We start from the raw sequence: 13960 nt of genomic DNA, 5'->3' as shown, positions 1-13960 counted from the left end.
AGCAGGCCATATTTGTGAAGTAGTGCTTGCTGATTGGTTTTAACATTGTTTTTCTGTGCAGGTATCTTTTTCATAGTTTTTGAACAGCTCTCAGTCTTATTAGTTGAGCTTTCTGGTACAGTCATGAATGGCAGGCATGAACCACAAAATTTCAAAGTTCTCAAGTATGAAGTTTTTATTCTTGTTTCTCTAGTAATCTGTAATCCTTTGTATTGCCTTCGTTATACAGAGCTGTTAAATGTTTGTGTTTATGGTAATTGTTGACTGTATTTGAATAGGTAACAAAAATGAAAGGGGCTCCCTGCACAGAAATCTTACGTTACTTTGAATTTCAGAGGTGACATGCTAGGCATACTGCCGCACTGTCTGAGGTGGACTGAAGTAATTGAGCTAGTTACTCTTGGATTAAAGAGGACTATACTGTCATCTTTTGGTGTTGTTGTTTTTTTTTTTTTTATTAAACAGTAGATGTTCTTTTTATGGCAGTTAATTTGTTTTTAAGTATTTGTGTAATTGTGCATACAACACAGCACTCACTTTCTGTTCTCAGCATAGCACTCAATTCTATATTCTGTGAGTCTGCCAGAACATGAAGCGAATTCATTTATTGGACCAATCTGAAAATTTTCTGTGTCTGTTGTTTAATTCTGTAACACCCTCATAAGCAGACTAACTTCTTAAATAGGTTGTTTTAGTGGTCATCAAATATGATTGACTAATTGACTTTTGTGAAACTTGTATGAATTATTTCCATCAATTTTACTAAGTGAATATTTTTGCAAGTTTCACTTAATGCAACTCATTTTAGGCTGTGCTGAATTTAAAAAGAAAAACAATCAAAAACTCCAAACAACAGAACAACACAACAAACCTCCTTAGTTCTTACTGTAGTCTTTTCAGTTTTATTCAGTACTCTGTGGCCATTCTTCAATAATCTCCTGTCTCTTTTACCTTTTAAGTTATATATCTTGACAAATAACTTGCCAGGCAAGAGACCCACGAATAGGGTCTCACTTCTTATACTCATTTTGTCAAAAAAACCTTTGTGCTTATAGGTAAGGTAGTTTATTCTTGCAGAGAACTGGGAATCAGGGACCTGATTCATGACTCATTTTTTAATTAAATTAATAAAAAAAATATTTTAGAGGTTGGATCTCTGGGTTAAACCAGCCCTTCATAAAGACTATTCTGCTCTTAAAATCTCTTAAGGACAGAGAAGCTCTCATACTTAACAGACTTCCTCAGAGTGTAGACTAGTCAATGTGTAGCTACTTGTAGTCCTGTTTGGATGGTTCCTGTTATCTGAGCTCACTTATGTGTTTGCAGCTATGTATATCAAGAATAATCAGTGGCAATATGTTCAGGGTGAAGGCTGCATCCTCAGTTGTGTTCTTCTGGAATAACAGGCTTAGCAGGTCAGACTTCTGAAGGTCAGGAGAGCAATCTCTGAACAGTTCCAAGTGGCACCCTAGAGGTGCTGATGGAAAACAAACATAAGGTGCAAGCGTTCTAGCTGGGATTGTTGAAGGTTGCAATAATGCAGAGATTGTTTTTTAGATAAAAACATACTAAACGATGATACCTTCTATCTGCGTTTAGGTGAGCAATAGGAAGGGTGTCCAGGTTTGTAATTCTATCATAAGCCGATTCAAAGATATGTTTTCCTTAGTGTCAGTAGCAGGCCCATGGGAATTGTCAGTTAAATGATGTTGGAATATGTTGTGTGGGTTTCATTATAAGTGAAAGCAGTGTTTAAAAAAGTCCGTAAGTGTGATTTGGTTGACTTTAGCTTGTGACTTAGTTTAAACTCACCATTAAGTTTTTAAGCTGTCTTCTATTTAATATAGTTCAGGGCTGGAATGAGTCACAGTCTGTGAGAACAGAGTTCAGATTTTGAGATGCCTCCTGTGGAAGCAGTTAAAAAGGACTCAAATAATTTCCCCCTGCTATTTATAGACTTCCTTCCATTTTTTTAGCAAGAGAGACCTTGACTTCTCAAATGGGAAAAGTAAGCATAAAAGATTTGCACCTCAAGCCACAATAGATCCTGAGTTGTGAGTGGGCTCATGGAGGCACAGGTGCAAAGATTTTTCTGGTTCCTACTGAGGAGAAAAGAGTGTGAACCAAAATGGACTCTCCTTGTCACATTCCATACATCTGCCAACCCATCACTTCATGTTCCTTTTCCCAGCTGTAGAGTAACTCCTCCACCTCCCTTTCTTTTTTTTTTTTTTTTTTTTTTTTTGTCCTCTGGTCACTGAGTGATTCTGCCTTGCTTAGCCTACCATTAGTTACAGCAATTTGACTGGGGAAAGGTAGGAAAGGGAAAACACCAAGTGCCCTTTTGCATGCCACTGATAACTGCCAGTTTTGGAAAAGTCTGCAGACTTGCTAATAGTGTCCCAATATATTGGACATTCAAAAATCACTGCTCTTAGAAGTTAATATACTAAAAAGAAATGGAATAAGATTACACTTTAACTCTTACATGTATACCTTTATGTTCATCTTACCATGTGCTGTCAGTATATTTTTTTTCTTTAGTTACCTTTGAGTTGCTATGTTACCTACTTGCAAATCTAGCCTAGTCTCCCTGAGGTAAGCTGAAGGGAAATAAAAATCAACCTCTTGATAGTCTTTAGGGTGTTGCCGTTAATGAAAAAGATGTAGTTTGTTAGCAAAGCAGATTATATAAAAATATAGACAGTTTACCAAAAGTCCTGTCTTTGACGAAACAAGCAACCACACAGTATACAAGGAACACCCTGTTACTCTATCAGTTTTAAGATACAAGTAAGAGAAGCAGCAACAAATAAGAAAGGTCAAAACTTGGTCTTAATAGATTTAATTTTATTCTAGAAGCCACTTCTAGGAAATGTCTTAGGCAAGGTAGTAAGTGTGTAAATAAGAACCATTATTTTTCTGGAATTAGTTCATCTTCTGCCTGGTGTGTAGCTGGGCTAGGGAATATCTTAGTTTACACTGATGCAGGTGCTGACACAGAGAACTTGCTGCATGCTGTAGAAATGGTTATTAGCAAAGGCTTATTTGAAGCTTCTTATTTCCTCGAAACTGAGATACATTCTTTTCCACATCATTTTAAGAATGATGGGGACTAGCTTATAGACTTTTCAAGAAGGAAAAGAAATCCAAGATTTGAAAAAAATTTAGAGTAAGTGTTAGGAGAACTTGCTTATTGGGTGAGATACTGAAATGGATTTTCTAGGGTCACTGGAAGTTGCTTACTGAGAAATGAGGGTGTTGAACTGGAATTTTGTCCATCTATCTATTTATTTGATTTAGTCATTACAATTTGGAGTCCTCCCACCTGTAAACTGGCATCTTTTCAGTGCCATTAATTTAATCGACACTTTTAGTAGTACATTAAGAAGTCTCTGCATAGCTTTAGAAATGCAACCTACTTCAACTGTAGGTTTCATGTAATATGTAGGGTTATATGATTACTGTTGTTTAAGGTTTGGTGACTAGTTACAATTTGTTGATTCTTGGAAGCAGAGAGGAATAGGTGTTTATTTCCTCCCACCCCTGCCCAAGTTGCCCCTTTCCCCTTCCCATTTTTGGTGGGAGAGAACTAACGGAACATTTGTCAATTCAGTTTTCATTATTAAAAGGGTGAACAGTCCAGACAAATAACTGTTCCCATCAGGCATGTTTGAATGACCAAGAAAAGAGCTGTTTAAAAATAGCTATGAGACAATGAGATTATCTAATAGTTTAAGAAATCTTATGGCTAGATAATTGTAATTGTGCAGCTGGCATTTTGAATTTGAAATAGTTACCTAATCTTGCAAACAGAGCTAATTTTATTAATAAATAGATAATAAAAAGCCTGGGTTAGAATTTGTGGTGTTAGTTATGCACCAATGCAGTAAGGCAAGGCGTGAAAATGAAAGGAGAATAAATAGAGGCTTCTTAATTTTAAAACTAGTAAAACATTTTATTTGGTATATATGTTCTAACAGTCCATTTTGAAGCAACAGATGAGGTAATATTGATGGAAGTATATCCTGCCCAGAAGGAAGTACCATTACCACCCTCGATAGACTCTACAGAGCTTCCCCTTGCTCCTCCAAAAGCACAGTCCTGTAGCACAGGCCATCTAGACAATACTCAAAACTGACCCTGAAGTGTGATTAGGTGATAGTCAGCAGTGGTGGTCCATCAGTCCAATGCTGAATGTCATGCTAACTTGTAAGGATGGGAACACAGTTGACTTGGCATTTGTGGAAAGAATACCCTGGATAGCTTCACAGTTGAGGCCTGGGGCTAGTTCATCTAGCTACTTAGCATGAAAAAAACCACTGACCTTGGTAAATTACTCACTTTCATTCTGAGATAATTTTTTTTTTTTTTTCCACTCTGCTGTCATATATGGGAGTTAGTATAGGAGGAGTCCTGCATTGTCTTACTGTCATAGTTACAGGGGCTGGGACCAGTTTATCACTATGTGGGTAGAACCAAAAACTGTGTGTTCTATATCCTCTGTCATTGCCAATGGGGTGTTGACAAATCACTGGTAGCAGCTGCCCAGGACACACCTCACACCCCAGGCTACAACAGATAAGGAAGGAGAGCTGGGGAGGTGTTAACACCTTCACACCCAGTGGGAGGAGTCCTCTCTATTAATGGGCCTATCCATGCCTTGCCCCATGACTCACAGAGAACTCCCTCTAGGAGCAATAACTCCCTCCAGGAGTTTAATGGGCAATCATAGAAAGACATCAGCCCACTGAGATGCTCCGCCCAGGGGGAGGAGCCAAGTGCTCCCACCCAGATATAATCTGGGGTTCAGAAAGCACAAGGGACCCTTACCCACTGGATTTCCAGAGGACAAGAGCTGCCAGGCCTTTCTACAGGATCACTGCTTCAGCGAGACCACTTCATCTGGACTGCTACCACCATCCTAACTAACAGTGTCAGTTTGTGTTCTGACTGTCATTGGGGTTTTTTTTATGCTATTGCATTTACTTTATTTTTACTATTAAATTGTATTTCTGACTTGGAGTCTCTCACTGGCTTGCTTTCAAACCATTACACTTCCATAGCATACTTCGAAATTATAAGGAATTTGCTGATGCAATTGAGTGTTAGTTTCAAATGGAATTGATGAACACTTATTACCACTTAGATGAATACAGCCAGAAAAATCTAATCTGAAGGTAACTTTTTTTCACTTCTGAGAGAAAAGTGCTATATAGATTGAGTCGGGTTTTTTTTTCAGAAAACCTGCACTTTTAACCAGAAAGAAGTCATTTCAGCCATAGTAGGTGCTTTAGGTGGGATTAATAGGTACTTCAGCTCATCACAGAGGCAGAATTACAGATTATTTGTGGTAACAAGTATTCTGTCAAGTACTGAAGGAGGATAGACAGCTATTCTAAAGTATCCAGGACCTCTTGTCAACTAACTGGAGTTCAGATGCACTTGAAGTATCTGATCCACCTTCAGTAACTCTGGAGAACTTGGTCATAGGGAAAACTGAAACTAGAATGGAGTCCAAATCTTGTAATATACTGCTTGGTGTTACAAAAAGTGAGTAGAACTTGTTCAAGTACTTGAATGAAATTCTTAAAATTCATAACAGTGGTGGTCATCTTGTTTTTTGGTTTTGTTTTGGTTTTTTTGTTTGTTTGTTATTTTTTGTTTTGTTTTGTTTTTTTTTTTTGTTTGTTTTTGGTTTTGCGTTTGTTTGTTTGTTTGTTTTTTGGTTTTTTGCCTGTTGGTTTCTAACTTCTTCCCGGAAGAGCCACAGGAGGTGGCCCTAAAGTATTTTTTTCTCTAGAAAATTGTATTGTGTAATATTGTAGCTTTGTCATACAATATTTTTCTGTGTTGCTTGTTCATGTTATCTCCTCATCCTCATGAACGTCTTGTTACCAAAAGACAGTTTTACTGAGTTTGTAAAGAGACTAACTTAATGAAGTAGCTTTCTTTTTTTTTTGTCTGAATTATTTTTTGACTGAAGTTCAAACAGCTTCACTGATGTGTTTTTGTACAATGTATTTATGCAAAATTTAAGAGAATACCAAAAGAAACTCTGAATCAAGCTAACAGTTGTCACAGGTATGAGTTCATATGGCGTCAGGCTTTCTGAAAGACTTCAGTTATGTTGCTTGACTTCACTGAATTAAACTTTTGGTTTTGTGCAAAGGTGTAGTATGTTTCACAAAGATTAGCAGTAGGATTTGCAGCGAAGAATTTCGTGTTGTAGTTTGAACATAATTGTTCAATGAGTAGTTGTTTACATAGTTGTGCATGTAACTCTGCCAGTTTAAGTATTTTTTAAATTAAATGTTGTTGTCCATCTTATTTCTTGAGTTTCAGTTAAAGCAGTAATCAGCTCACCTATATTTCATTTATATTACTTGAATGTTGGCAATAAAAGTAAAATAAGCTGATCATTGTTCTTATCCTTTCTGCTTCACAGTGCAACGAAGTAAATTAGTTGCTTTTTCCCTTAAGCTATATCTGTGTCTTCTGAAGGAATGGGAACAAGTGTATAGTCAAAGTCAGCATTTTAGATTTATGCAATCAAGTCTAACTCTGGTTTATGGCTTAAATCTTGTCAGGTTAGCTACTTATGTCAAAAGCATCTAAATAATTTTGCTTGAAAAAATCCATCTGGGCTATGGTTCAATTCTTGTACAGTATAAACATTTTATATAGATAAATTTTGCTGGCTCCGCAAATTGTTTGTACAGAAATATTGGTTCTTTTAGTGCTTCTGTAATTGACGCTCAGAGCTAATTCACCATCTTGTTTTATTCACTTTAGACACTTCAACCTTCGAATGAAGAGAGATACGTCTCTTTTTAGTGATGATTTTAAAGTAGAAATATCAAACCAAGTAATTGATTATGATACCTCCCATATTTACACTGGACAAATTTATGGTAAGTACAACACTTTAAAGTGGAGTAAAGTGCAGTCACTTAAAACGGGGGTTTTTTAATACCACATGCAGAAATTATCTGTATCTTCAGGTTATCTTCATTATTCAATTTTAACAATGCATCTGAATGCATTTAAACTATTTGCTTTTATTCTCATGAGTCACACTTAACAAATCAGTATTTTACCAAATAATTTTCATAGCTGTGGAACTTGAAGAACATACTCCTCATAGAAGGCCAATGCATTTAAAAAAAAATAAATCAAGTACTGTTCTTAGTTTAAGGGGATTTAATGAATATAGAACTACCATCATTAAGGGTAATATACGCAATTTGACTAAATAGAAAAGATAAAAATGATTAGTAAGGAAGAAGAATTAAGGAATTAAAAGCAGATGTAAAGAAGAAAATGATTAGGACTTACTCTGTCACTTGCCCTTGCTCAACCTGTTTGGGTCTGAAAGGAATCGAACTGCTTCCAGAAGATGGCTGTTATTAATGTACTACAGTCTTGAAGTGACTGTTTTAAACTATGGAAAGAAGTATGTGTGCTTAGTGCTTTATATGCATCTAGGTAGACCAGTTTGCCAGTTTTCTTAAGTAGGTCAGAGGGCTTTTAAGGTGTGGGGTTTCTTTTGAGTTGTTTTGTGTTTGGTATGTGGTTGGGTTTTGTTTTGTTTTTCCCTTATCTTGTGAAATAATTTCAGAAAAGTTTGGGGTTCTTTCCTTGTTGCTGGGGGATGAGATTAGAGGATCAACAGGAATCCTTGTGTAGTTCTCATTCATCCTAATTTTGTACTTGCCACAGCCACAGAGATTGTGAATAAAGTTAGAGTAAATAAACTGTTTTGCCGCTGGTTCTTGGTTTCCATTCAGATCAAAAGTCTTCCTTGTAAGTATTCTGCAATTTCAAATGGCTTGTAAGTTCTGATCCTGATTCTGTTTTAGCAGAGGACTTAGTAGTGTTTGCTTAATGGTTGGACTTGATGGTCTTAGGTCTCTTCCAACCTAAAGGATTCTGTGATTATTGCACATTCTAATAGAATATAGTAAGTAAATCTGTGATCACTTAAAAATGTCTTAAAATTGGTCTTCTACAAAGCCTATTTCTACTTTTTAGTGTTCTCTGTTAAGAGTTGTATGGCCTATCTTAAAAATACCTTTCCCAAATTTCAGTACTATGTATCAGTTTTATATAATTCTTGGTAGTTTTTAAGTAGAAATTAGTACTAGTTAATCATGAGTACAGTTCTGATAATTTGATAGTGTGATTCTGAACCCTTCTCAATGAAGAAGTATATAAACGTTCTTCTAGTAATCTTTTGTCCTGTTTATGGAAAAGGTGTGTTGGGGATGATGCATGTTGTAGCTGTAGGTGATTAAACTTTGACAGTCGAATTTTGCCAGGTTGTGACTGTTTCGAATTCACTCAATCCTCCATTTAAACCCTGCTACAGTTCTGAGAGGCTTATGCTTGAAAAGAAAAAAGGATGTGTTGAACATAGAGAAATCTTTCTTTGAGAGGTTTCAAAGTTCAGTATGCATTGTGATTTTTTTTTTTTTTTTTTTTTTTTTAGAATTATATGAAAGATGTTTAAGGACAGGACTTGTATACAGGATTACATGCTGTATATATGACAGCTTTAAAATATGGAGTAGAATTCTTCATTACATGATTTTTTTTAAGCATGTCATTTATGCACCTGATTAGGAAGCTTTTGAACTTAGTAACTGTAATTTTGAAATAACTTATTGTTGGATATTCTTAGTCTTAAAAATGTGAGCACAAACTTTATACAAGAATGTATTACTGCTGTTTCCCAGAATCTTATTATTGTATGATTAATACAGGTTTTTAGCAGTTGGGAACTGGTGCACAATCGGAGTATTTATACAAGTATAGTGCTTTGGCATTATCTGCATGGGTAGTGTGCATGCTTGAAGTTTGCACGTGACATAAATACTTAGAAAGGTATTAAAAAACCTAATGCACTTTTTCCCCTAACAGGTGAGCAGGGAAGTCTTAGCCATGGGTCTGTTATTGATGGAAAATTTGAAGGATTCATCCAAACTCACAGTGGGACCTTTTATATTGAGCCAGCAGAGAGATATATTAAAGACAAAACTCTACCGTTCCACTCTGTCATTTATCATGAAGATGATATCAGTGAGTACTTCCATGTTGTGCTACAGATGAAATTTTTTTTTATTAAATGTCAAAAACTGGAAGCCATTCGTAAGCATCAAATGAGAATTCGGCTTGTGTATGACACTGAATCATTCTGTCTTGAGGTGATTCATATACAGTTGTGGTGTGAAAGAGATTTATGGCAAACCAAAATGAGTCTTCCTTATTCTACTATTTTAAGAATTCCTTATCAGCCAAGCTTAAGTGTATAAGCAGTGTATTTTCTATTCAGTGGTTAATGTTTCTTTTGAAAAAAGTAATTTTTAAGATGCTCTATAGTGAGTGATCTATCGTGTGATCTGGAAAGTAAAGGATAATTGAAGTTCAAGTCACCAAGTGTTTACCTACATCTAATTAAGGTGGTACTTGTGGCAAATAAAAGCTTTCCCTGCATGTGTAGGTCACAGATGCCTTCAGAGAACTACTTAGAAGGTGTGATGGTACCTGATATGTCCTATTCTGATTCCATAGCTCATAGAATTATATACTCTGGATTTGAAGATTATAGCCCCAGAAGTCTAGATTTAGTTGTAAACGCCCAGGATGAGACAGTACCATGGAATACTTTGACCTCCTCTGAACTGATGTATCAGTTCTTGCACACTCTACCTGGCTTTTATGTATGATCAGTCTTCAGATGTAATAAAAATCAGTTTTCTTTGATGCTTAGCTAACTTTATACTCCAAAAATACTGCAATTGCGTTGTGGTTTTCAGGTTCAATACTTCCAAGCAGATGTTGGCAGAGAGTCACTTTAAGATTACCTTTTGATTATTGAAGCCAACAAATTGTATGCTGCAAACTATCTTTATGTAGGACTTCAATCTTGCTTAAAACTCGTTTTGAACTATAATTTCATTTAAAAACTTTTCCCATCAGGCCATGGTGCAAATCCTAGAAGACTCCAGTTTGAAATCTCTGTTGGAATTAGATGAAGAGTCTTGGATTACGTTACCAGAAATCACATGAATCACTCTCATGATGATATATCTATAAATCATTTTCAAAGTATGTCATAATGAGTCTGTATTAGAAAAAAGTGTCAGAAATAGGAAGATAGATGAGGAAAATCTCCAGTTGTGATCTGACATTATTTGTTTTCTCCATGCTAAGTTAGTGAAAAACACAGAGTTATTGAATAATGCTCTCTTTGGTTACTTCCCTTGCAAGAATGCAGTGAATACAAATTATCCTTCTCTATCCACTAAAAACTCGGCAAAATTTATTTTTTTTCTAATTGAATAAATCTTCTGGAATATAGGTGTATTTTACACTCAGTGGCAGTATGTGTGCTGTCTTTGAGTATTTTAGAATTGCAGCGAGCTATCAGATACATTTGCCATTCATGTTACCCCATTCTGTAAATATTACTAACCCAAAATCAAATAGAAGTTGCATCATTTTAAAGAGCTTCTGGATGAGTGCAGTTACTGAATTTTATGTACAATGTGAGCTGCACTTGCTTTGACTGACTAAATATATATCCTCCTGGTGCTTACATGACTCATATTTGAGAATAAAGTAACTATAGGATAGTGTTCCATATAATGCTTTTGATTCTCAAAGAGAAGTTGCAACAGCATGTGTTTAATTTTCAGTGCTACAAAGCATTGCAGGTGGAAATCTGAGAAGGCAGTTTGCCTTGCTAGCTGCTGTTGGAATATTCCAGTGTTTGCCAGAACACAAGAGTAGTGGGGAAAAATATCAAAAGCCTGATGTGAAACTGTCCTTTCTAACAGCATTTCTGTGAATAATTTGCACATACTTCTGAATTCTTTAATATGTTTTATACGTCTCACCAAACAGTTCAATTCACTGCTTGACAGTGGGAAGGCTGGACTACCATATACATAGCACTTTCTGTAGATAAGTCACTGTCTCCTTTACAAAGAGTTTTATTAACTCTGCTGTAGAAAAGAGGAAGAGGACAAAAGTAAAGGGACATAAGACAGTCATTTTTGTGGGGTTTCCAGGGGCAAGACAAGCAAGAAGGTTGTCTCCTGTCCCAGTTGCCTATGCTGTAAATAGTGAATGACTAAAAATACTTTCTTCACTGTTACCAACTAGTGGCAGAACTAGAACTTGTACTTTAAGAAGCAGATTTTTAATTATTCAGGTGATGGTATTTTAGCTTACACTGTTGTTCCTCTTGAATCTAGTGCATCAAAACCATCAGTTAGAAACAAAATCAGATTATCAGAGGGAATTGTCTAAATCTATTCCAGAGAGCCACATTAAAGCAACAATACAGTATGGCTTTCAAATCACCAAGTGAGTGAACATTGCTGCTTGCTTAGCATGGTTGAAAATACCCCATCCTGGAGCTAAGTCTAAGCAGCACTGTTTGAAAATGTGCCACTCTTGTTGGTTGCTGGCAATGCAGAGTCTGATGTGCATGTGTTCTGATTCTGTAGTTCAACTTTTTCACTAGTATCCTAGATGCCTTTAAGATTTCTGTGGTCTGAAAGATTCTGAAGTATATAATTGATTCTGTCACTTTCTGAGTAGTACTTTTGAGGCTAACATTTTTTTGCATTTCATGAGGGCTATTTTTGCATTGAACTGCAGCTCCAAAAAAAGCCCCAACAACTAGAAAAGCAAAGCTTTTACCATAGCTTTTAAAATCAAAAGCATGCAGTTGTTATTGCTGTAATTGAAAGCTAACTCTTGTGAAATGAGGCAAATCACTAGTGTCTTACACCGGACAAAAGCAACAAAAATGCTCATGTTTCTAATTTAGGAGAGTCTGGGAGAAGAAGTTATCTTTGCTTTAATCTGGCATATTTTGGTTGCTGGTGTTTCAGCCTTTTGAAACAATATGCTTTTTAGTACTTTTCAGATCTTTTCAGAAATCACAATGCAACATATGATTAGCATCTCAATGAGTTCCTATTCAATAGTTAAACAAAAGGGTTTTTTGTAAGTGGGGACTATACTGTCAACTTTATAAGGCAGCTTTTGTCTGTTACAGTGGATGTAGTGACCAGTGGAAGGCAGCCTTCTATTCATGATTTGAAACACCAGTTGAATGACTTTCATTTCTAAACCACTCTTGATCAAACTGTTTTATAATTTGGTGCTAGAAAGAGGCAAAATGCTATTTTCATTAAAATATTTTGTCTTTTCTTTAAGGATTAGTATTTCATTAGAACTATATTTACTGTATTTAAATCATATATGCTTCAAATGTGTTCCGGAGTTCATACTATAAAATACAGAGTTGGTATTTCTTCAGACCAACACCAGACAGGAAAATTATGTTTAGACCTTTAAGGAAATGAACGTGATCATTTATGCTCTTGGAAGAGTTATACAACTAAGAACAGAAAGTAAAGTATGTAGTAATTTTGCAAAGGCCTATCTGTGGCATGAACTGACCATTGCCAACTATGGATTATTAGTGAAAACTTAATTTCTTCTTTTCATATTTTTTGTCAATTTAGTAATGAGGGTCTGCTTGGTACTTGTCGTGGGAGCACAGCGTGACAGACTGCTTAGAATTAAATCTGTAATAAGGATGAATAAGGATGAAACAATTATCTGTAATAAGTTTTGATGTTATATCCTTGCCTCAGTTGCCTAAATTCAGTGTCCATCAAGTAGTTACCTAAATGCTTAGCAGATCATACTATTTACTAACAAGCTGAAGAAAAAAAATTGATGTGATCAGGAATCCTTTTGTGGTAGATAGTGGTTTGTTTTGGGGTTTTTTTAAGGATTTTACAAAATCTTATTTTGAGCATCTGTAGTTGCATATACCATCAAAAATGATCTGCCATCTAGTCAGAATAAGATATTGTTGTCAGCATGAAATGACAAGGTTTTTGTTAGTTTTTTTAGGTTTATTATTATGACACTTATTTTTTTTATATTCTGTCAGTATGTACAAAAACTGAAAGTGGAAAATGGGAAACTGGACAATACAGGAAAAGAAAAATATTTTTTTTGCCTAAGGATTTTCTCTAATTAGAGAATTGATCCTGAGATTACTTTTTTTTTTTATAGATCTGATGAAAAGTAGGCTTCTATTTTTTCCTCACCTCTGGATTCACTATAAACAAACATTTGATGGTAAAGACATGTCTTTTTCTCATGACCAGTTCACAGGATTGTGGTAGGCATCAGCTGAGAAGCTCTTGATCCCAAAGAGCTGACAGAAGACTGTGTCTCAAAACATTTAAAAGCATCACAAGAGCGTGGACCAGACTTCTCTGATGGGAGTCAAAACTAAGTCATCTGACACCAAGTAGCTCTTGCCTAGCTCCAGAAATGGAACTGCTGCAGGGGATGGTGGAAATAGGAAGTCTCAAAAGATGAAGAGGGAACAGTGCCTTCACAGTTTGGGGGTAATGCAGCATTTGTCAAAAGAAAGCTTTGTATGCAACTTTTTCTGTAAGTTAGACATGGTTCCAAAGTGAACCATCATATACTACCTGCCTCCTGTGTTTAGCAGGGTAGATTCAAAGCTGTCTAGCACATGGAAAATCTTTGGTGGTTGCTTTTGCAGACTTTCATGTTCAATTCTTTATAATTTTAAGTTAGTAAATTTTAATTTCGCTTTTGAAGTGTTTCTTAGGATTTTGTTACTTTTGAAGTGAGAAATATGTTTGGATTGCAGGCAGTCAGTATTAAAAATGTATTAAGGGTTTTCTTAACCTCTTTGGGAAACATGATACAGAGGAAAAGACTGCTTGTTTTGTGTAATGCACTGAGACCATTTATTTTCAATACTGTTCTGTCAATTTTCATAATGCCACAGAGTATGAGTAGAATTGTGGTGATAGCAGAAAAATGGTGTTTTGCGCTGGTGCGAAATATACTGTGCACTCAAGTTTCCAGTTAATTCTTGTGCATTACT

The 13960-nt window shown here is 35.8% G+C and overlaps 1 protein-coding gene across 1 annotated transcript in view; it reads left to right on the top strand.

Annotated features, from left to right (window-relative positions):
- The window catches only part of ADAM10 (ADAM metallopeptidase domain 10), a gene marked incomplete at its 5' end in the record, with an annotated part of 39880 nt that overhangs the window by 5762 nt on the left and 20158 nt on the right, over positions 1 to 13960 (top strand). The window contains 2 exons of the mRNA XM_008940395.1: positions 6796 to 6914; positions 8923 to 9081. Coding sequence (XP_008938643.1) covers positions 6796 to 6914; positions 8923 to 9081 — 278 coding nt within the window. The remainder of the gene's footprint in view (positions 1 to 6795; positions 6915 to 8922; positions 9082 to 13960) is intronic.

This window comes from Merops nubicus, unplaced genomic scaffold, assembly GCF_000691845.1.
Source record: "Merops nubicus isolate BGI_N331 unplaced genomic scaffold, ASM69184v1 scaffold6145, whole genome shotgun sequence".
NCBI lineage: Eukaryota > Metazoa > Chordata > Aves > Coraciiformes > Meropidae > Merops > Merops nubicus.
The sequence above is the reverse complement of the archived record's forward strand: the minus strand, read 5'-3'. Positions and strand labels throughout refer to the sequence as shown.